The 24,157-nt window shown below is 43.6% G+C and overlaps 1 protein-coding gene across 1 annotated transcript; it reads left to right on the top strand.

Annotated features, from left to right (window-relative positions):
* Nucleotides 1-9,986: 9,986 nt before the first annotated feature.
* Nucleotides 9,987-21,692, top strand: LOC145957984 (uncharacterized). The gene is made up of 6 exons (XM_083074429.1): nt 9,987-10,390; nt 10,448-10,670; nt 19,637-19,748; nt 19,845-20,083; nt 20,814-20,903; nt 21,498-21,692. Exons 1-6 carry the CDS (start codon nt 9,987-9,989, stop codon nt 21,690-21,692), a joined length of 1,263 nt encoding a protein of 420 aa, XP_082930555.1.
* Nucleotides 21,693-24,157: the final 2,465 nt, after the last annotated feature.

Consider the following 24,157-nt stretch of genomic DNA (forward strand, 5'->3'; position numbering starts at 1 on the left):
AAAAGTGGGAAGCTAGCTGGGCCTTCCCAATCATTTGAAGCCAAGAAGACCTTTGGGAAGAAGAAAGAAGGAGGAGTCAACGCCGTAACTATCTCTTTATCTTCCTCCGCTTCAAAGTCAGGAAAGTCGCAGTACAACCCTGTGAAGAAGTTTGATAAACTTCCGACCACATATAGCGACCTCCTGCCGAAGCTAATACAAGCTCATCTTCTGGCTTACATTCCACCGAGGAAAATTGATCCACCTTACCCCGATTGGTACAATCCGCAAGACAAATGTCTATACCATTCGGGGGCACCGGGGCATTCAACGGAGAACTGTAGAACTCTCAAATATAAGGTCCAAGACCTTATCGATGCTGGGTGGATCACTTTTGATTCGACAGCGCCCGACGTGAGCAAGAACCCTCTGCCGAAGCAGGAGTAGAGAGAAGAGCAAGCCACTATAGGGCCCCTCCACATTTTTCTTTTTGGGACTCATGATCAGTACCCGAGATCATGAGATCCTTTTCATGTAAATAAGGGTTTTTTTTTTGTACAGTTTTTTATACATATCAATAAAGAGGCATTTTTCACACATCATTCTCTCATTTGTTCTTTTCTCTCTTTCTCTCGTTAACATTAATAATTCTAAACCTAAACAGAACCAATAAAATAATTATGTCTGTAATTGTTCGCTCCGACCGGGATCCGAAAGTTGAGGATGAATGGGTTGAGTAAGACAGTGATAAGGAAACCATCTCTCCGGATCTGCAAAGACTGCTAGATCAAGAAGCTCGCCTACTCCAACCGTATTAAGAGAAATTGGAGACCGTGAATTTGGGGCAGGGCCAAGAGATAAAAGAGGTCAACATTGGGACCCATATCAGTGATAAAATAAGGACACATGTTTCCACTATGATTATAATAAAATCATTCTTTATTCTTTCTCATTGCTTCTTTTCTTGCTTATAATAAAATTCTAAACCACATTATTTTTAACCCTGTTTGAATAAACATGAATGAGGTTAAAATCATCTTAATAATAATAAACCCGCATCATTTTTATGTGGAAGTGTGTGACAACTTGGAGCACCATTCCCTTGGCCTCGACAAGTGCCATCATGGGTAAAAAGAAATCTTTTAAAATAAAAGAAGCTCGGCAGGAAACCCAAAAAGGGGGTTGCGCAAAAATAAGAGCAAAAGACCCGCTAGGAATCCCACGAAAGGGTGACCTAGGCAAAATTTAGGGTTGCAAAAATGAAAAAAAAAACAAAATCCATGATGGTACCACGAGCCGAATTCAAGAAAGGTTCAAGGGAAGCTATCTAAGTTGTCAAATCACAACGTCAATAAACAAAGATTTTCTTAACTTCATAAGTGTTTAATCAAACAAGCCTAAACACATAAGCCTACCTTGGCCAACAATTCTTACAAAAACCATTTTTGAAAAATAAATCCCCTCTAAAACACAAACGTCAGAACAAAAATATCTTTCCTTTCTTTTCTCTCTTGTCCCTGTAGACCCCTAAAATTGTCCGGGTCGGAAATAAAACTCGAAGACCCTCAAAGATCGAAGGAAAGTCAGCCAGAAGGACTCCTAGAAGACCATAGGATGGCTATCTGTAGGTTTAGAGGTCTTAGAGTAGTTTAAAATAAGGAAGTGGAGGGAATGAAGCCCAATACGGCCGTACTAAACTTAATACGGCCGTATTGAAGCTTCAACACGGCCGCAGTGAACTCAATACGGCGTATTGAAGTTTCTGAAACTTCAATACGGCCGTACTGAAATCAATACGACCGTATTGAAGCTTCAATACAGCCGCAGTGAACTCAATACGGGCGCATTGAAATTTCTGAATTTCAATACGGCCGTATTGAACTCAATACGACCGTATTGAAGTTCAAAAATTTCAATACGGCCGTATTGATTCTGTAGCCCGTATTGCGCCTATTCCCTATAAATATGACGTCAATTGGACGTCATTGGACACTTTTGAACATAGTTTCAACCCTCTCCTTGAGTATTCTGGGGTTTTTGAGCAGTGTTCTGCCCTAGAAATCACTCGGAGAGTTGATCCGACGAAGTTCTTGAGCCCCGAGCCATTTTGCTTGAGGATCGAACCTAGTCGAAGGGAAATCCTCCGGATTTCCATAGTCAAAATTTTATAGGAGGGAGCGAGCGGGCTTGTAGAGCGAGGGAACGCCAAAAAGCTTCCCAGTTTTACGAAATATATAAAAGCACGCTTCAAAGGTTTCTTCTTCAAAATCCTTCCTTTTACTGCTTTTTGATTGTTGCATCGCATATCTAATTTATTCGCCATGTAGATATCTTGTTCATAATCGTTTATAATAAATAGGGGTAATTTAGTAATTTTGTACTATTATTTTTAGAAATAATCTGTCATAGGGAACCCGAAAGGGGCGTTGTGGGGTGCTAACACCTTCCCCACACGTAACCGACTCCCTTACCCAACTCTGGTTGTAATGGCCGAAGTTGATTTATAAAATCAATTGCCTTATCCCTTTTTCCAATGTTTTGAGTAAAACATTGGTGGCGACTCCACGAACCCTTCCTTTTTATGAAAACCACTAATCCATGGAGGGTCCCGCTTGGGATTAACATGGATTGGTGAGACATTTAATAAATAAATTGGATAAGATCGACAAGGTCTCAGTTTGAGAACAAGTCGTTCTAATAATCCAATACATTTTCAAAACTAAAATAAAAGCGAGCTCGACCGTCTTCGCGACCGCCGAGGCCCGTTTGGGCCGGTGGCGACAGTCCCAAACGATTTTAGAATAATCTGGTGGAAGCATGGAGAAATAAATCATCACTGAAAATGGATCTAATCTGAATAATAAAATGGTGGAAGAACTGTGCCAAGAATTCAAGATCCAACACCACAACTCTTCCCCATATCGGCCGAAGATGAATGGGGCAATCAAGGCAACCAATAAGAACATCAAGAAAATAGTGCAAAAGATGGTTGTCTCATTTAAAGACTGGCACGAGATGTTACCCTTCGCTCTTCATGGTTATAGGACTTCAGTACACACATCTACAGGAGCTACTCCATTCTCCCTCGTCTATGGGATGGAGGCAGTTCTACCCGTCGAAGTCGAAATACCTTCTCTAAGGGTAATCATGGAAGCAAAACTTTCCGAGGCAGAATGGGTTCAAAGCCGATACGACCAGTTGAACCTTATCAAAGAGAAACGGCTGAACGCCATATGCCATGGTCAAGCCTATCAGAGGAAGATCAAAAAAGGCTTTTGACAAGAAAGTTCACCCTCGAGTCTACCATGAGGGAGAGTTGGTAATGAAGAAGTTGCTACCAGTTCAAAAGGACAAAATCGGAAAGTGGGCCCCGAATTACGAAGGACCATACGTGGTGAAGCGAGCCTTCTCAGGAGGAGCATTGATCCTCACAGACATGGATGGAGAAGAACTTCGATACCCAGTCAACGCTGACGTGGTAAAGAAGTGCTATGCTTGAAGATGTTGCTTGCATAGGCCCGCTAGGATGAAAACCCGAAAAGGGCGTCCTAGGCAAAAGTTAGGGCAAAATAAAAAGCCCGCCAGTACAAGGGTACTAGGCAAAACAAAGGCAAATTTATCCCTGCTAGGATACGTCCTAGGCAAAAATTAGGGGCAAAAGAATAAAACACAAAAACAAAGCAAGCAACGATCACTTGAATCGAAAACCGAAAGGCGGTTCAAGTGATTATCTTCTAGAAGCAAGCGTCTTGCAGTATCTACACTCCTGGCTCAGGCATCTCACCCGAAGCAACTAGGGGAACGTAAAGAGCAACAATTACAGATATAATTGTTAAGCCCAATGTATATAGCCTACCTTGGCCAGCCATTCTTGACCATGTGATTATGCCTCTAAATTGGTATTTCATAAAAATTGTACGAAATTCCTTTAATAATCGGTCAATAAAAAAGTTGGAGGGGTTCCTATAAAATCCGTAATCTCCTGCGAAAAAGGCTCACAAAAATCTTCCCTCACGTCGACGACAAAAATTCCTCCAAGAAAAGGAGGATAGGGAGAGCCATTCATTTTTCTAAAAACATTAACAAAATAATTAAACTTGCATTTTATGCATCATACACACATTAGTTGCACATTCAAAGACCTTATCATGAGGCAATAGCATAAAATAGAAAAATAGAAAAATTGCTTGTGTATGACAGCAGTCAACAGAAAAAGCCAAAAAAAGACAAAAAAGGCAAAAATACAGAAAAAGCCGAAATCAACGAAAAAAGGCAAAATTCAGAAAATCCAACAAATATACAGAATAACTAAGCCTGGAGAGGCTTGCCGAAATAATACTCGTACAGAATAATTAAGCCTGGAGAGGCTTGCCGAAATAATACTCCCTCATCATACAGAATAACTGAGCCTGGAGAGGCTTGCCGAAATAATACTCGTACAGAATAATTGAGCCTGGAAAGGCTTGCCGAAATAATACTCCCCAGAGACTTCGCAGCTTGCATTCTTGGGTCAAATCCCCAGTAAGAGCTATCAAAGCAAGATCAATAAGGTCCCCCAATGGAAGCAATGATCATCCAAATGAAATATCCGAGTCAAAGGACTCAGACTTCCTCAGTGGAAGATAGCTTTCCAACTCAAGCGAAGAGTGAAGCTAAGCCTGCAGAGGCTTTCTAAATAATACTCTGGGATACATAAAATCCTCAATTCACATTCGCCTACTCAGAGGCACTCCTCCAAAAAAGGAAAATCCAAAACATCAATAACCATTCCCCAAGCGGAATCCGGCACTCAGCCAAACACCGAACATCAAGATCATTCGCCTACTCAAAGGCACCCCTTTAAAAAAAAGAAAATCCAAAACATCAATAACCATTCCCCAAGCGGAATCTGGCACTCAGCCGAACACCGAACATCAAGATCATTCGCCTACTCAGAGGCACCCCTTCAAAAAGAGAAAAATCGAAAAGATCAATAACCATTCCCCAAGCGGAATCCGGCACTCAGCCGAACACTGAACATCAAGATCATTCGCCTACTTAGAGGCACTCCTTCAAAAAGAGAAAATCAAAAAAAAAAAAAAAAAATCAAAAAAATGAATAATCATTCCCCAAGCGAAATTCGGCATCGAGCCAATCATTAAACGTCAAGATGATCCGCCTAACAGAAGAGGCCAATCAAGATCAAAACGACAGAATCCCCCAGTGGATAATAGCCTACGCAGAGGCAATAAAACCAGAAAATCAAAAAGAGACTCCCGAATAAAGATAATCGGGATACTCCACCAACGTCGAAAGGACGTCAGCCAACCATAAGGCACCGCTCACATCAGAAAGAGCATCTTTGTGTCTGCACCCCCAAGGAATCAGAAATTCCCCAGTGGGCACCAACTACGCAATGGAAAGTTGGGACACAAGAACCTATGAGTAACTGCACATCCCCTAGACGGATCCCTGCGTTATCCAGCCCTTAGTGGCACAAAAATCAAAAACAATCGTCGAAGCAGCATCGTGGACTGTGGAGACAAAATCATCACAAATCCCTGGAGAGGGCAAACTCACACTGCCACCGTCGTCACAAACACGGAGGTAAGCAGCTTCTGGCTCGGGCGTCGAGCGAAGCTAACCCTGGAGAGGGCAAACTCACACTGCCACCGTCGTCACAAACACGGAGGTATGCAGCTTCTGGCTCGGGCGTCGAGCGAAGCTAACCCTGGAGAGGGCAAACTCACACTGCCACCGTCGTCACAAACACGGAGGTATGCAGCTTCTAGCTCGGGCGTCGAGCGAAGCTAACCCTGGAGAGGGCAAACTCACACTGCCACCGTCGTCACAAACACGGAGGTATGCAGCTTCTGGCTCGGGCGTCGAGCGAAGCTAAGCCTGGAGAGGCGGTACTCACGCTACCCCGTCGTCACAAACACGGAGGTATGCAGCTTCTGGCTCGGGCGTCGAGCGAAGCTAAGCCTGGAGAGGCGGTACTCACACTACCCCGTCGTCAAAAACACGGAGGTATGCAGCTTCCGGCTCGGGTGTCGAGCGAAGCTAACCCTGGAGAGGGCAAACTCACGCTACCAAGGTTGTCAGAAGCACCGAGGTATGCATGAGCCTGGAGAGGCGACGACTAGTACTCAACCTGGAGAGGCTACTCAACAATTTTCCACCGGAAGACACTACAAGTCGGAAGGATGGCTTATTCCCCGGACAACTGGGTCAACTCCTTTACTTGTCAATGTAGACCCCCAAAATTGTCCGGGTCGGAAATAAGACTCGAAGACTCTCAAAGATCGAAGGAAAGTCAGCCAGAAGGACTCCCAGAAGACCATAGGATGACTATCTTTAGGTTTAGAGGTCTTAGAGTAGCCAAAAATAAGAAAGTGGGAGGTTTGGAGCTCAATACGGCCTCCTTGGAGTTCAGTACGGCCGTACTGCACATTTTGAACTACAATACGGCCGCACTGAACTCAATACGGCCGTATTGAAGTTTCTGAACTTCAATACGGCTGCATTGAATTCAATACGGCTGCACTGAACTTCAATACGGCTGCATTGAATTCAATACGGCTGCACTGAACTTCAATACGGCTGCACTGAACTTCAATACGGCCGTATTGAGGTTTTTTGAACTTCAATACGGCCGTATTGAATTCAATACGGCCGTATTGTAGTTCAAAATTTCAATGTGGACCGTATTGACCCCCAGAGACCGTATTGAGCCTCATCCCTATAAATATGACGTCAATGGGACGTCATTCTACACTTTTGGACTGAGTTTTAACCCTCTTCTTGAGTATTCTGGGTTTTTTTGAGCAGTGCTCTGCCTAGAAATCACTCGGAGAGTTGATCCGACGAAGTTCTTGAGTCACGAGCCATTTGCTTGAGTCTCGAACCTAGTCGAAGGGAAATCCTCCGGATTTCCATAGTTAAAATTTTATAAGAGGGAGCGAGCGGTCTTGTAGAGGGAGGGAACGCCAAAACGCTTCCCAATTTCTGTCAAGATATATATATAAGAAAGCACGCTTCAAAGGTTTATCTCTTTAAAGTCCCTTCTTTTACCGCTTTCTGTGTGTACATATTTAAACTGTCATCATATAGATAGTTAATTTATAATTGCTTAGAATAAATAGGGGTAATTTAGTAATTTCGCACTATTATTTTTAAAAATAATCTGTCATAGGGAACCCGAAAGGGGCGCTGTGGGGTGCTAACACCTTCCCCACGCGTAACCGACTCCCTTACCCGACTCTGGTTATAATGGCCGAAGTCGATTTTTGAATCGATTGCCTTAAACCTCTTTTTCCAATGTTTTGAGTAAAACATTGGTGGCGACTCCATGAACCCTTCCTTTTTATGAAAACCGCTAATCCATGGAGGGTCCCGCTTGGGATTAACATGGATTGGTGAGCCTTTTAATAAAATTGCTCGTTTGACGAGGTCTCAGTTTGAGAATAAGTCATTCTAGCAATCCATATTTTTAAACAAACAAAGAGTCCAACCATCCTTCGCGAATGCCGAAAGCCCGTTTCGGGCCGGTGGCGACAGTCAACCGGTACACCAAAAAGCCGTTTGACTAAGTAAAGGGGGGCAGCTGTAGACCCCTAAAATTGTCCGGGTCGGAAATAAGACTCGAAGACTCTCGAAGACCAAAGGAAAGTCAACCGGAAGGACTCCTGGAAGACCCTGGAAGACCCTAGGATGACTATCTGTAGGTTTAGAGGTCTTAGAGTAGCTAAAAATAAGAAAGTGAGAGGAGTGGAGCTCAATACGGCCTCTTTGGAGCTCAGTACAGCCCGTATTGCATTTTTGAACTGCAATACGGCCGTACTGAAACCAATACGGCCGTATTGATGTTTTTGAACCTCAATACGGCCGTATTGAATTCAATACGGCCGTATTGAAGTTCAAAACTTCAATACGGGCCGTATTGACACCAGGGGCCGTACTGCGCCTCACCCCTATAAATAAGACGTCATTTGGACGTCATTTGACACTTTTTCACACTTCTTGGACTCTCTTCTTGAGTATTCTGGGGTTTTTGAGCAGTGTTCTGCCCTAGAATTCTCTCTGAGAGCCGATCCGACGAAGTTCTTGAGTTCTGAGCATTTAGCTTGAGAATTCGAACTAGTCGAAGGGAAATCTTTTTGATTTCCATAGTAAAGATTAATTTTTAGGAAGGAGCGAGCGAGCGTGTAGTGGGAAGGAGCGCCAAAAAGCCTCCTAACATCTGTTTAGATATATAAAAGCACGCTTCAAGAGGTTTTTCTTAAAATCCCTTCTTTTATTGCTTTCTGATTGTCGCATATTTAATTTTGTCATCATGTAGATATTTAATTTATAATCGTTTATAATAAATAGGGGTAATTTAGTAATTTTACACTATTATTAATAAAATAATCCGTCATAGGGAACCCGAAAGGGGCGTTGTGGGGTGCTAACACCTTCCCCGCACGTAACCGACTCCCTTACCCGACTCTGGTTGTAATGGCCAAGGTTGATTTATGAAATCAATTGCCTTATCCCTTTTTCCAATGTTTTGAGTAAAACATTGGTGGCGACTCCAAGAACCCTACCTTTTGCGAAAACCACTAATCCATGGAGGGTCTCGCTTGAGATTAACATGGATTGGTGACTCATTCAATAAAATTGTTAGTTCGACGAGGTCTCAGTTTTGGGAATAAGTCGTTCTAACAATCCATCATTTTCCAAAACATTAAAAAGAGTCCAACCATCGTCGCGAATGCCAAGGTCCGTTTCGGCAGGTGGCGACAGCCACTGATATATGAGAGTGGTGCTCTGGGAGGCCACTGGATTTGGGAGAGTGGTGCTCAGATAGGCCACTAGGTTGGATGAGTCTCCTCTAAGTCCTTAGCTAGTGTTGGAGCGGGGTATGAGGTCGAGGGTTATTCCCTTAACCAAGTACTCGGGAAGGTGCGTGGATCCTTGCGGATAGTCGGTGGGCGAACTCCACAATTGACTTGGTTAATGCATGCCAAGGTCGTGGTAAGCCCGTACCCAGTTGTGCTATACCTGATGGTGGATCTGGACTTCCAAGTGTGTAAGTGACATCATCCGAGTAAACCTGAGGGAGGATTATATCCTGTTTATCTATGATCGAGCGGGCGCTTTGGGCGTGAAAACGGTTGGGGTGGTTTCGGTAGGATGGAATGTCACTTATACAGCTCTATTGTTATGGAGATCTCCTAGGTGTATGCGTGACGACGCATTTGATGATTGATATGCATTGATATCTGTCATGAGATGCATTTACTGCATGATTATTGACATGATGAAGTGGGGTGTTTGACTTCATGTTTGATGAATGAATGATTGATTGAGATGAAAGGTTCCTTAAGAACAAGATTTGGGATGCATGTGTAGTATAGATTTTTATTCTGTACTTGTATTATTGATTTTTGAATTCTAGCTTACCCTTTTGTTTTCCATGTGGTGGAACTGCGATGATCATACTTGGTATGGGAGCAGGTCAGGGATAGCTTGGGAGTAGAGGTGATCGTTGCGAGACGAGGAGCCGAGTCTCGTGTTTTGAGTTACCATTTTGGGTAACATTCTTTTTGTCAGTGCTTGACTGGCACCAAGGAATATTTTGGGATGACTGTACATATATGGTGCTATATTTTATATACAGAAACTTAATTATTTTGATCTTTATATTTATGCCTGTATGTATGTGTTATCCAGTTTAATGTTCTCTTAGTTAATAGTTGTAGTGCGATTCCACTAAGTGTAGAGACCGTGGCGGGTCGTTACACTTTTATGGTATTAGAGCCGGTCGAGTCTTTTAGGATACTCTGTGGGGAGTGATTCTTCTAGGTTTCTGTTGTGTCATATCTCTGATATGTGCTAGCCTTTGGTGAATTATGGGGGTATTATGTTACTAAATAGGATGTTTGAATTCTTGTAGTATGGTGAGACCCCAGTATGACCAGATTGCTAGGGCCATGGAGATGATAGCCATGGCGATGCAGCAGCAAAGTGCTCACTTTGCTCATATGGAGGCAGCTAGAGCTGCGGCTGAGGCAGCTAGACCGGTGGTCTCTCAGGAGGGGAGAGATTTAGCAGAGTTCAGGGGATGTCAGCCTCCTCAGTTCCGAGGGGATTCGGATCCTGATGTGGCAGATCAGTGGTTGAGGGACATGGAGAAGATTTTCAGTGTTTTGGGATCTTCTGATGAGAGAAAGTTGGCTTATGCAGTTTACATGCTGGGGGGCGAGGCTGAGTATTGGTGGAGAGGCACCAGGCAGATGTTAGAGAGCAAGGTTGTGATTGTTGACTGGGATTGCTTTAGGAGGGTCTTTTTGGAGAAATATTTCCCGGATAGCGTTAGATACTCTAAGGAGGCAGAGTTCATGAGATTACATCAGGGGAGCTTGTCTGTTTCTGAGTATGCTATGAGGTTTGAGCATTTAGCTCGTTTCTACTCTCAGGCCATATCTGAGGCTTGGAGATGTAGAAAGTTTGCAGAGGGTTTGAGACACGAGCTGAAGAGGGTCATAGTCTCTATGTCCATAGTGGAGTTTCCTGCCTTGGTTGAGAAGGCAAAGACTGTTGAGAGTTTAGAGGGTGGTGGTAGCAGTGATAAGGCTGCTAGAGTTCAGGAGGGATCATCTGGGTCCAGGAGGGGAGGCCAGCAGAGGGGACCCTATGACAGACCTGTGCAGTCTCAACGAGGAGCTGTTAGTAGGGGACCTCGACCTGTTACTCCTTAGGGTGGAGCACAGTCGGTGCGGTGCTATCGATGTGGAGGAGCACATATGGTGAGAGATTGTTCCCTTCCGGGGAATGTTTGCTTTAGATGTGGTAGGCCAGGCCACATCTCTAGAGATTCTCAGACACCGCTGTAGACCCCTAAAATTGTCCGGGTCGGAAATAAAGCTTGAAGACTCTCGAAGACTGAAGGAAGATCAGCCAGAAGGACTCCTGGAAGGCCCTAGGAGGGTTCTCTGTAGGTCTAGAGGTCTTAGAATAGCTTAAAAATAAGGAAGTGGAGGGAATGAAGCCCAATACGGCCGTACTAAACTTAATACGGCCGTATTGAAGCTTCAATATGGCCGCAGTGAACTCAATACGGCGTATTGAAGTTTCTGAAACTTCAATACGGCCGTACTGAAATCAATACGGCCGTATTGAAGCTTCAATACAGCCGCAGTGAACTCAATACGGCCATATTGAAATTTCTGAGCTTCAATACGGCCGTATTGAACTCAATACGGCCGTATTGAAGTTCAAAAATTTCAATATGGCCGTATTGATTCTGTAGCCCGTATTGGGCCTGTTCCCTATAAATATGACGTCAATTGGACGTCATTTCACACTTTCACACTCAGTTTTGACTCCCTCCTTGAGTATTCTGGGGTTTTTGAGCAGTGTTCTGCCCTAGAAATCTCTCCGGGAGTCGATCCGACGAAGTTCTGGAATTCCGAGCACTTAGCTTGGAGATTCGAACCTAGTCGAAGGGAAATCCTCCGGATTTCCATAGTCAAAATTTTATAGGAGGAAGCGAGCGGGCTTGTAGAGCGAGGGAACGCCAAAAAGCTTCCCAATTTTACGAAATATATAAAAGCACGCTTCAAAGGTTTCTTCTTAAAGTCCTTCCTTTTACTGCTTTCTGTGTGCATATTTAAACTGTCATCATGTAGATAGTTAATTTATAATTGCTTATAATAAATAGGGGTAATTTAGTAATTTTACACTGTTATTTTAGAAATAATCTGTCATAGGGAACCCGAAAGGGACGCTGTGGGGTGCTAACACCTTCCCCACGCGTAACCGACTCCCTTACCCAACTCTGGTTGTAATGGCCAAAGTTGATTTATAAAATCAATTGCCTTATCCCTTTTTCCAATGTTTTGAGTAAAACATTGGTGGCGACTCCACGAACCCTCCTTTTGCGAAAACCACTAATCCATGGAGGGTCCCGCTTGGAATTAATATGGATTGGTGAGACATTTAATAAATAAATTGGATAAGATCGACAAGGTCTCAGTTTGAGAACAAGTCGTTCTAATAATCCAATACATTTTCAAAACTAAAATAAAAGCGAGCTCGACCGTCTTCGCGAATGCCGAAAGCCCGTTTCGGGCCGGTGGCGACAGATGGCGACTCCACTGGGGAAGCCTCGAGAGTCAGTCCCATTTAGTGACAGATTGTTTTTAACAAATAATAGTTAAAAATTACTTCGTTACCCCTTGCTTGTATGATAACATGATTTATTATATGGCTTTAAATAACTGTTGTATGTTTAAAATTCCGCAATTGTTTGAAATACAAACTGTACACAAACCTTTGCACACAACAGTTCCCTCTATACCCGGGGGCATGAGTCATTAACCATAGGGAGTGGATGTTAGTACGGCCGGTTGTCGAATGGGTCTATAGGTGCCCGTAGACCGTTGTCGGAAAACATCACTCAAGGTGATAACCATGAACTTGAGTCCGACGGTGCGTTGGAGCTTTCCATCGACCTACGACGAGAGGAATTGGGTCCCTATAATGGGGGCACCTTGGGGGCCTTTGACCAAGTGAGAACAGTTAGATCCTCCTTGAATATGCACTTTTCTGCAGGAGACCCCTACCTCGTGATTCGCTCGTGACTGTTCGTGGATGAGTGAATTGTTTGTGCATTGTTTATGTGAAATTGTTTGAGCATACATTGCATTTCTTTAAACATACAACATTCCTATTCTTTTAAAAAATAAGAATAAATAGGAATAAGAATCTTCCATTATACGGTGTTAACATCTACCTTCATCACATTCATATAGGTAGTTTCCCTTTTCACCCAAAAAATACAAAAATTATATAAAATAAAAAATACCCAAAAAAAAGGAAAAAAGGGTCATTTATCCAAACCAAGCAATATCATGCATCATCTTAGGGACATCCTAAAAACATGATAATGCTTAGTTGAATAAACACTATGCATGCATATTCACCACCATCATCTCATATCATGCATATAGATCATGGAGGGATCTAGGAGTCATTCATACATCTCTCCTAGTAATCCATTAATAAACATTAATAAAAAGAAAGGATTAGTCGATGCGTATGTTCAAAGAATGGATCGCACGCCGTTCGTTATCAAGTGTAAGCCAACAACCGTGCCAATCGAGCGCACATCAACTCCGTTGTTGGTAATCAAGACGAATAAAGGGGAAGGTCCGACACCATTAAGGATCACAGTTCCAAGGCCTTTCCCTTACAAATCAAATAAGGCTGTGCCGTGGATATACGACATCCACTCTTCTGCCGACAGCGATATCTCCAACATCGCTGGACTTGGGGGCATGACTAGGAGTGGCAGGATCTACACTCCCGAAGATCTTCATGACAAAGCTCCCAAGAATAAAGGGAAAGAAAAAGAAGAAAAAACTGAGGAAAATAAGGAATCCGAGGAGGAGACAGACAAGCTGTTAAAATATATCCGACAGAGCGAGTACTCCATCATGGATCAACTTCATAAGACGCCAGCAAAGATTACTCTATTGTCGTTGATCCTATGCTCTGAACCGCATCGGCAAGCTCTGTTGAAAGTCTTGAACGAGGCATACGTGTCGCACACTATCTCCCAAGACGAGTTTGAGGGGATTGTTAGTCACATCAAGGCTAATGATCACCTCACCTTCATCGATGAAGAAATCCCCGCCGAGGGATCAAACCACAACAAGCCCTTGCACATCTCTATAAAGTGCAAGGAGTATCACATCGCTAAAGTCTTGGTAGATAATGGATCTTCCTTGAATGTGATGCCAAAAAGAACGCTCAAGCAATTGGCAATCAAGGGAGTCCAAATGCGCCCGAGCAACATGATCGTTCGAGCCTTCGATGGTTCTAAAAGAGAAGTGGTGGGAGAGATCAATCTTCCAATCCAAATTTGACCCACTATCTTTAATGTCGAATTCCAAGTGATGGACATTACTCCCGCATACAGCTGTCTCCTCGGCCGACCTTGGATTCATGATGCAAAAGCTGTTCCTTCTACGTTCCATCAGAAAGTCAAATTCACAGTGGGTGACAAGCTGGTGACTGTACAAGCTGAAGATGACATACTCATCAGCAAACCATCCACCATATCTTACGTGGATGCAGCGGAGGAAGCTTTAGAAACCGCCTTCCAAGCATTGGAAATCGCCGATGTCGAAATGTTTCCCCGAGAAATGAAGAAGGTAGCCTCCATGCTCACCAAGAACGGATACTTGCCGGGACAAGGATTAGGCAAGGACTCCCAAGGAATCCCGGAGCTACCCATTATCAAGGATAATCCGGGGAAACAAGGGTTAGGATACAACCCTAACAAAGATCAAAGAACGAAGAGGAATCAAGATCCTTCTCGACGTTCTTTAAGCCAGATCTTTAGGAAGGCCGGTTCACAAGCGTCAAGGCCGGTCGTCGTCATCAAGTGTTCTCCTCCTTCCGATAGGGATGTGTAAACCCGATGACTATTAGAGATTACTCCTCGGGGACAGCCCGACCCCCGAGCCTCGATAGGGCACATGTTTCCACTATGATTATAATAAAATCATTCTTCATTATTTCTTATTGCTTCTTTTCTTGCTTGCAATAAAATTCTAAACCACATTATTTAACCCTGTTTGAATGAACATAAGTGAGGTTAAAATCGTCTTAATAATCAATAAACCCACATCATTTTGTGTGGAAGTGTGCACGACAACTTGGAGCACCTTTCCTTGGCCTCAATAAGTGCCGTCATGGATAAAAGAAATCCATTCAGGACAAAAATCCTAAAAAACAAAAAGCTCGGCAGGAAACCCAAAAAGGGGGCTGCACAAAAATAAGAGCAAAAGACCCGCTAGGAATCCCACAAAAGGGTGACCTAGGCAAAAATTAGGGTTACAAAATAATGAACAAAAACAAAAGCCCGCTAAGACATCACAAAAGGGTGTTTTAGGCAAAAGTTAGGGCCGTCAAAAAAAGAAAAAAACAAAATAAATCCATGATGGTACCATCAACAAGGGGCTCAAGAAAAGCTATCCAAGTTGTCAAAGCACAATCATTAATAACAAAGATGTGCTTAACCTCATAAGTGTTTAATCGAACAAACCTAAACATTTAAGCCTACCATTGGCCAGCCATTCTTACAAAATCCATTTTTCAAAAAATAAAATAATCCCCTCTAAAACACAAACTTTTGAAAAATATACCTTTTCCTTCTTTTCTCTCTTGTCCCAACGATTTTTGAATAATCTAGTGGAAACATGGAGATATAGTGGCCAATAGGAGGGTTGACACATCTTCTAAAGAAAGGGAAGGATCATTTGGTTGATGACACCAAATCTCAAATATAATACGCATCATTCCTCGGTTACAGAAGTCGGCAGCGCACAGCCCGTCTGGAGGAATGGCAAAATCCAAACACAAAAACGCATCGGTTAATTCTTTTGAAAAAAGAATCAAATAGAATTAGGTGCATCATACTGCATACATGCATACAGATGATAGGTGTACTTGAAGATCGCTTATTCTCTGTTTATTGAAAAAACAAAAAATATAAACCTCAGAAAAACAATACGCCCGTATCATGTTCAGTACGCCCGTACCAAAATTAGGGTTATGAACAAATTTTCAATTCAATACGGGCATACTGAAATGAATAACGGCCGTATTGGCAATAACAGAAATCCTCCCTCACATCAATGACAAAATTCCTCCAAGAAGAAGAGGATAAGGGGAGCCATTCATTTTTTCCAAAAATAAAATAATTAAACTTGCATTTTGTGCATCGCGCACATTAATTGCACATTCAAAGACCTCATCATGAGGCAATTGCATAAAATAGAAAAATAGAAAAATTGCTTGTGTATGACAGCAGCAAACAAAATGCAAAGATTCAGAAAATCAACAGCGTCATACAGAATAACTGAGCCTGGAGAGGCTTGCCGAAAGAATACTCTCAGAATAACTGAGCCTGGAGAGGCTTGCCGAAAGAATACTCTCAAAATAACTGAGCCTGGAGAGGCTTGCCGAAAGAATACTCTCAGAATAACTGAGCCTGGAGAGGCTTGCCGAAAGAATACTCTCAGAATAACTGAGCCTGGAGAGGCTTGCCGAAAGAATACTCTCAGAATAACTGAGCCTGGAGAGGCTCGCCGAAATAATACTCTTTCAGAATAATTGAGCCTGGAGAGGCTCGCCGAAATAATACTCTCTCAGAATAACTGAGACATTTCTGTACGGAAAAAGCCGAAATCAACAAAAAAGGCAAAAACACAGAAAAAGCCAAAATCAATAAAAAAGGCAAAAACACAGAAAAAGCCAAAATCGACAAAAAAGGCAAAATACAGAAAATCCAACAAATTATACAGAATAATTAAGCCTGGAGAGGCTTGCAGAAATAATACTCTCTCAAAATAATTGAGCCTAGAGAGGCTCGCAGAAATAATACTCCCCAGAGAAACCTCAACTCAAGCTCACGGAACGAATCCCCAGCGAGAGCTATCAAAGCAAAATCGACGCAATCCCCAATGGAAGTGCGATCATCCAAACAGTATATACAAGTCAAAGGACTTAACACTTCCTCAGTGGAAGATAGCTCTCCGACTCAAAGCGCTGAGTGAGGCTAAGCCTGAAGAGGCTTCCTAAATAATACTCTGGGATACATAAGATCCCTCATTCCCCAATCGCCTACTCAGAGGCATCCCTGCAAAAGGAGAAAAATCAAAAAATATCAATAAATATTCCCCAAGCGGAATCCGGCACTCAGCCGAACACTGAACCCCAATTCCTCAGTCGCCTACATAAGAGGCACTCCTTCAAAAGGAAAAAATCATAAAAAGATCAATAATCATTCCCCAAGTGGAATCCGGCTCTTAGCCAATCATTGAACGTCAAGCTGATACGCCTAACAGAAGAGGCCAATCACAAACCAATGACAAAATCCCCTGGCGGATAACAGCCTACACAGAGGCAACAAAATCCAAAAATTAAAAAGAGTTACCCGAATAAGGATAACCGGGATACTCCACCAACGTCCAAAGGACGTCAGCCAATCATAAGGCACTGCTCATCTCAGAAAGAGCATCTTCGTGTCTACACCCCAAGGAAACAGAAATTCCTCAATGGGCGCCAACTACTCAATGAAAAGTTGGGACACAAGAACCTATGAGTAACTGCACATCCCCTAGACGGATCCCTGCGTTATCCAGCCCTCAGTGGCACAAAAATCAAAAACAATCGTCGAAGCAGCATCGTGGACTGTGGAGACAAAATCAACATCCAGAATCCCCAGCGGATAACAGCCTACACAGAGGCAGCAAAAATCAGAAAATCAAAAAGAGATACCCGAATAAGGATAAACCGGGATACTCCACCAACGTCAAAGGACGTCAGCCAAACATAAGGCATCGCTCAACTCAGAGAGAAAGAGCATCTGTGTCTACACCCCAAGGAGTCAGAAATTCCCCATGGGTACCAACAATGCAATGCAAGTTGGGGCACAGGAACCTGTGAATGACTGCACATCCCCTAGACGGATCCCTGCGTTATCCAGCCCTCAGTGGCACAAAATCAGAAAAAACCGTCGAAGCAGCATCGTGGACTGTGGAGACAAAATCATCTCAAAGCCTAAAAGGCAATACTCAGCTACCCAGTTGTTGAGAGCACCGAGGTATGCACAAGTCTGGAGAGACGGTACTCAAACAAGGTCTGGAGAGACGGTACTCAAACAAAGTCTGGAGAGACGGTACTCAAACAAAGTCTGGAGAGACGGTACTCAATCAAAGTCTGGAGAGACGGTACTCAAAGTCTGGAGAGACAGTACTCAAACAAAGTCTGGAGAGACAGTACTCAAACAAAGTCTGGAGAGACGGTACTCAAACAAAGTCTGGAGAGACGGTACTCAAACAAGGTCTGGAGAGACAGTACTCAAAGTCTGGAGAGACAGTACTCAAGGTCTGGAGAGACAATACTCAAGGTCTGGAGAGACAATACTCAGCCATCAGCGTCGTCAGAGGCACGTTGGTGTTAAACTTAGCTACCGAGGTTGTCAGAAGCGCCGAGGTATGCAACAACCTGGAGAGGCTACTCAATAATTTTCCACCGGAAGACGCTACAAGTCAGAAGGTTGGCACATCACCCGGACAATTGGGTCAACTCCTTTACTTGTCAGCCGGTACACCAAAAGACCGTTTGACTAAGTAAAGGGGGGGCAGCTGTAGACCCCTAAAATTGTCCGGGTCGGAAATAAAGCTTGAAGACTCTCGAAGACTGAAGGAAGATCAGCCAGAAGGACTCCTGGAAGGCCCTAGGAGGGTTCTCTGTAGGTCTAGAGGTCTTAGAATAGCTTAAAAATAAGGAAGTGGAGGGAATGAAGCCCAATACGGCCGTACTAAACTTAATACGGCCGTATTGAAGCTTCAATATGGCCGCAGTGAACTCAATACGGCGTATTGAAGTTTCTGAAACTTCAATACGGCCGTACTGAAATCAATACGGCCGTATTGAAGCTTCAATACAGCCGCAGTGAACTCAATACGGCCATATTGAAATTTCTGAGCTTCAATACGGCCGTATTGAACTCAATACGGCCGTATTGAACTCAATACGGCCGTATTGAAGTTCAAAAATTTCAATATGGCCGTATTGATTCTGTAGCCCGTATTGGGCCTGTTCCCTATAAATATGACGTCAATTGGACGTCATTTCACACTTTCACACTCAGTTTTGACTCCCTCCTTGAGTATTCTGGGGTTTTTGAGCAGTGTTCTGCCCTAGAAATCTCTCCGGGAGTCGATCCGACGAAGTTCTGGAATTCCGAGCACTTAGCTTGGAGATTCGAACCTAGTCGAAGGGAAATCCTCCGGATTTCCATAGTCAAAATTTTATAGGAGGAAGCGAGCGGGCTTGTAGAGCGAGGGAACGCCAAAAAGCTTCCCAGTTTTACGAAATATATAAAAGCACGCTTCAAAGGTTTCTTCTTAAAGTCCTTCCTTTTACTGCTTTTTGTGTGCATATTTAAACTGTCATCATGTAGATAGTTAATTTATAATTGCTTATAATAAATAGGGGTAATTTAGTAATTTTACACTGTTATTTTAGAAATAATCTGTCATAGGGAACCCGAAAGGGGCGCTGTGGGGTGCTAACACCTTCCCCACGCGTAACCGACTCCCTTACCCAACTCTGGTTGTAATGGCCAAAGTTGATTTATAAAATCAATTGCCTTATCCCTTTTTCCAATGTTTTGAGTAAAACATTGGTGGCGACTCCACGAACCCTCCTTTTGCGAAAACCACTAATCCATGGAGGGTCCCGCTTGGGATTAATATGGATTGGTGAGACATTTAATAAATAAATTGGATAAGATCGACAAGGTCTCAGTTTGAGAACAAGTCGTTCTAATAATCCAATACATTTTCAAAACTAAAATAAAAGCGAGCTCGACCGTCTTCGCGAATGCCGAAAGCCCGTTTCGGGCCGGTGGCGACAACCGCCGACTTCATCTGGGAGTGCCCTGAGGCCACCCAGACCTACAGCTGCGGGGAGAGTGTTTGCATTGTCAGGTGCAGAGGCTTCCACTTCATCAGACTTGGTAAAGGGAAAGGGGAAGGCAGCAGGTGAGGATATTTTATTTTTGTTCGATTCTGGTGCCACGCATTCTTTAATTTCTGTTGATTGTGTAAAGAGATTGGATTTGTCAGTATCTTCCTTGCATGTTGATTTTTTTCTGTCTACTCCGGCTTCAGTTTCTGTGGTGACGTCGAAGATGTGTGTGAGATGCCCGATAGAGGTGTCTGGTAGGAGGTTCTGAGTGAACCTGATTGTGTTGCCCATGGTGGATATCCAGATAATCTTAGGGATGGATTGGTTATCTGCCCATCACATCCTTATAGATTGTGCTCGGAGAGAGTTGGTGTTTCCTCAGTTAGAGGATGAGGTGTTAGTATCAGCAGGTCAGGCTGAGCAGTTGATGAGGGATGGGGCTGAGTGCTTCATGTTGTTTGCAGCTTTGAGTATTGAGACAAAGAGAGCTATCGCTGGGATCGAGATTATCAGTGAATTTCCTGTGGTGTTTCTAGATGATGTGCCAGGACTGCCACCCAAACGTGATGTTGAGTTTAGCATTGATCTGGTACCAGGTGCAGGACCGGTATCAGTGGCTTCTTATAGGATGGCTCCAGCTGAGTTGGTAGAGCTGAAGAAACAGATTGAGGATTTGTTGGAGAAACAGATGGTGAGGCCCAGTGTTTCTCCTTGGGGTGCCCCGGTACTGTTAGTGAAGAAGAAAGATGGTAGGGCCCGTTTGTGTGTTGATTATCGGCAGCTGAATAAATTAACGATAAAGAATAAGTATCCACTTCCGAGGATTGATGATTTGATGGATCAGCTGAGGGGAGCTTCAGTGTTTTCAAAGATTGATTTGAGATCTGGATACCATCAGATCAGGGTGAAGGAGAGTGACATACCGAAGACTGCTTTCAGGACTAGGTATGGCCACTATGAGTATGTGGGGATGCCTTTTGGTGTCACTAATGCTCCAGCAGTGTTCAAGGATTACATGAATAGGATCTTTAGACCGTTCTTGGACAGATTTGTGGTGGTCTTCATTGATGATATTTTGGTGTATTCTAGATCATTGGAGGATCACCGTGAGCATTTGAGGTCGGTTTTGGAGGTGTTGAGGGAGAGACAGTTGTATGCCAAACTGTCCAAGGTCGGTTTTGGAGGTGTTGAGGGAGAGACAGTTGTATGCCAAACTGTCCAAGTGTGAGTTTTGGTTGTCCGAGGTGAAATTTTTGGGGCATGTGATATCGGCAGAGGGGATTGCAGTAGATCCAGCCAAGGTGGATGCTGTGATTCAGTGGGAGCATCCGATGACTGCTACAGAGATTAGGAGTTTTGTTGGGTTAACAGGTTACTATAAGAGATTCATGAAGAGTTTCTCTCGAATAGTAATGCCTTTGACTTAACTGACTTGGAAAGATCAGCTTTTAGTTTGGATGGACGCTTGTGAGCAAAGTTTTCATGAATTGAAGGGGTGATTGACTACTTCTCCAGCTTTGGTGTTACCTGACACTGGTGAGTATTTTGATGTGTGCTGTGATGCTTCTCACCAGGGGTTGGGCTGTATGTTGATGCAGGAAGGGAGAGTAGTAGCGTATGCTTTGAGGCAACTTAAGACTCATGAAAGAAATTATCCTACTCATGATTTGGAGCTTGCATCTGCGGTGTTTGCCTTGAAGTCATGGAGGCACTATCTATATGGTACGAGATTCAGGGTATTTAATGATCAGAAGGAGTTGAATATGAGGCAGAGAAGGTGGATGGAATTCCTAAAGGACTTTGATTTTAAGTTGATGTATCATCCTGGGAAGGCAAGTGTGGTAGCGAATGTATTGAGTAGGAAATCCATTCATGTGTCAGTTATGTTGATTTAGGAGTTGGAGCTGATTGAGTAGTTTAGAGATTTGAGACTAGAGATGGTGGTTGTTCATGATCATATTAGTTATGGTATGATCACCATAACTAATGAGTTCTTTAGACAGGTGGGAACTAAGCAATTACAAGATCTAGAATTGTTGAGGATTTTGGGATTGCTTGGTATTAAGAGGGCAGCTGGGTTTGAGCTTAGTGCTTTGAGCTTAGTGCTGATGGAGATTTTCGAGTGGAAGTGTGATAATGTCACTAAGGACTTTGTGGTTCGGTTGCCTAGGACAGCTAGGAACAATGACTCTATTTGAGTGATTGTTGATAGGTTGACAAAGTGTGCGCACTTTCTTCCTATCAAGAGGTGGTCCTTGGAGAGGCTTGCACAGTTGTAAATCAGGGAGATAGTACGGTTGCATGGAGTGCCTTCTAGTATTATCTTTGACAGAGATCCAAGGTTTACTTCCATGTTGGCAGACTCTACATCAGGCTTTGGAAACAAGGTTGAGGTTGAGTTCTTTTTATCATCCACAGAAAGATGGTCAGTCGGAGAGGACAATTCAGTCAATGGAGGATCTCTTGAGAGCTTATGTGTTGGATCATCTGGGTAGCTGGGAAGAGGTGTTACCATTGGTAAAGTTTATTTATAATAACAGTTATCACTTGATTATTGGCATGACACCTTTTAAGGCTTTGTATGGTAGGAGGTGTAGAACTCCATTATGTTGGTATCAGGAGGGTGAGTCAGTAGTGGTTGGTCTAGAGTTAGTTCTTCAGACTACTGAGATGGTGAGATAGATTCAGGAAAGGTTGAGGGTTACCCAGAGTTGATGAAAGTCCTATGCTGATAGGAGGAGGAGACCTCTAGAATTTGAAGAGGGAGAGCATGTGTTTCACGTTTCACAGTTGAGGACTACATCAGAGACCTGAGTCAAGTAGTAGAGATGAATGAGGTGCAAGTTAGAGAGAACTTGACCTATCAGAAGAGATCGGTAGCTGTGGTTAATCACAAGTTGAAGAAGCTTTGTGGCAAATCCATCGGCTTGGTGAGAATTGTTTGGGATGCAGCTACTGGTGAGGTTACCTGGGAGGTGGAGAGTCAGTTCAAGGAACAGTATCCATTCCTCTCTTCAGGTAGACCTATTTTCGGGGACGAAAATTCCTGTTTGTTGGGGAGTATTGTAACGTAGTTTAAAAAAAAAAATGGTGGCTGATTTAGTAGCCCGGAACGGGCCGTTCCCAATCTAGAACGGGTCGTTCCAAGCTATTAAATTAAACTGAAATTCGTGGTTGGGAACAGGCCGTTCCGGAGGGAGAACGGGACGTTCCAAAATCCAGAACGGGCCGTTCTGGTTGGAGAACGGGCCGTTCCGGAAGGAGAATTGGCCGTTCCGGAGGGAGAACGGGTCGTTCCGGATGAGTCCCGGAACGGGCCGTTTTGTTTTCAGAACGGGCCGTTCTGGGCGTGGATTTTGTGTGTGAATTGGGAGTACGGAACGGGTCGTTCCAAACTCGGTACGGGCCGTTCTGGCCTCTCCGGATTGCCTATAAATAGGGGTGAGGGGGCGGCCGTGAGGAGTTCTGATTCTAGAGAGAAGTTTTAGAGAGAAGGTATCTGGGTCAGTGAGCTCCTTTCTCTCCCAAATTTCCTTGTTTAACTCCTTTTCTCCTCTAGATCAATAACTCCTTCTGTCTTTTCTTGAAATTCAGATTAGAAAGCTTGTTTTGAGAGGACTGAAGTTTTGAGTTAAGCCTCGAGGGGAAATTCTACTTTTGTTCAGTCTTTGGCTATCTGAGCCAATCTTCAGGTAAGGGAAGCTAGAATGTTTGTTATTTAGGATATATGTGAGTTTACAAACTCAATGGGATTAGGCCGGGCGCAGGTTGAGTGTGCCAGGCGTGGAAGAGCTCAGAGCTCTTGGGTTGGTGTTAGGCTAGGTGCGAGCTGACTGCGCCAAGCGTAATTATATTTATAAATAGTTGTTTTAAATTGATGCTTATGCATGTTTAAAGTTAAAGTTTTAGATCATATATGTATGTATGGTGCGATATGATTCATATGTATGTTTGTAATGATACGTATGAATGTTTGAATATGAATATGTTTATTGATCATAATGATGGATAGATCATTTATGATGAATGATGCATTATTGCATGTGATGTCTTATGACATGTGTATGATTGTTGATCATGATGGTGGGCAGACCATTATGATGTATGATGCATGATTGCATGTGATGCCTATGGCATGAGTCTAGCCTAGGACTTGAGGAGAGGAAAAATATTTTCGAACTGGAAGAGCTCACATAGAGTCTCTTGAGAGTGGTGCTTGGATAGGCCACTGATATATGAGAGTGGTGCTCTGGGAGGCCACTGGATTTGGGAGAGTGGTGCTCAGATAGGCCACTGGGTTGGGTGAGTCTCCTCTAAGTCCTTAGCTAGTGTTGGAGCGGGGTATGAGGTCGAGGGTTATTCCCTTAACCAAATACTCGGGAAGGTGCGTGGATCCTTGCGGATAGTCGGTGGGCGAACTCCACAATTGACTTGGTTAATGCATGCCAAGGTCGTGGTAAGCCCGTACCCAGCTGTGCTATACCTGAAGGTGGATCTGGACTTCCAAGTGTGTAAGTGACATCATCCGAGTAAACCCGAGGGAGGATTATATCCTGTTTAGCTGTGACCGAGCGGGCGCTTTGGGCGTGAAAACGGTTGGGGTGGTTTCGGTAGGATGGAATGTCACTTATACAGCTCTATTGTTATGGAGATCTCCTAGGTG

The sequence above is a fragment of the Cajanus cajan genome, chromosome 5 (genome assembly GCF_000230855.2).
Source record: "Cajanus cajan strain Asha chromosome 5, NIPB_CcT2T_4, whole genome shotgun sequence".
Lineage (NCBI taxonomy): Eukaryota > Viridiplantae > Streptophyta > Magnoliopsida > Fabales > Fabaceae > Cajanus > Cajanus cajan.

Coding starts and splice junctions, on each gene's coding strand:
- LOC145957984 (XM_083074429.1), top strand. CDS start 9,987: ATGGAGGCAGCTAGAGCTGCGGCTGAGGCAGCTAGACCGGTGGTCTCT. Junction 10,391..10,447: donor GTTTCTGAGTATGCTATGAG/GTTTGAGCATTT, acceptor TTGGAGATGTAG/AAAGTTTGCAGAGGGTTTGA. Junction 20,904..21,497: donor TGAAGAGTTTCTCTCGAATA/GTAATGCCTTTG, acceptor TTCTTTAGACAG/GTGGGAACTAAGCAATTACA.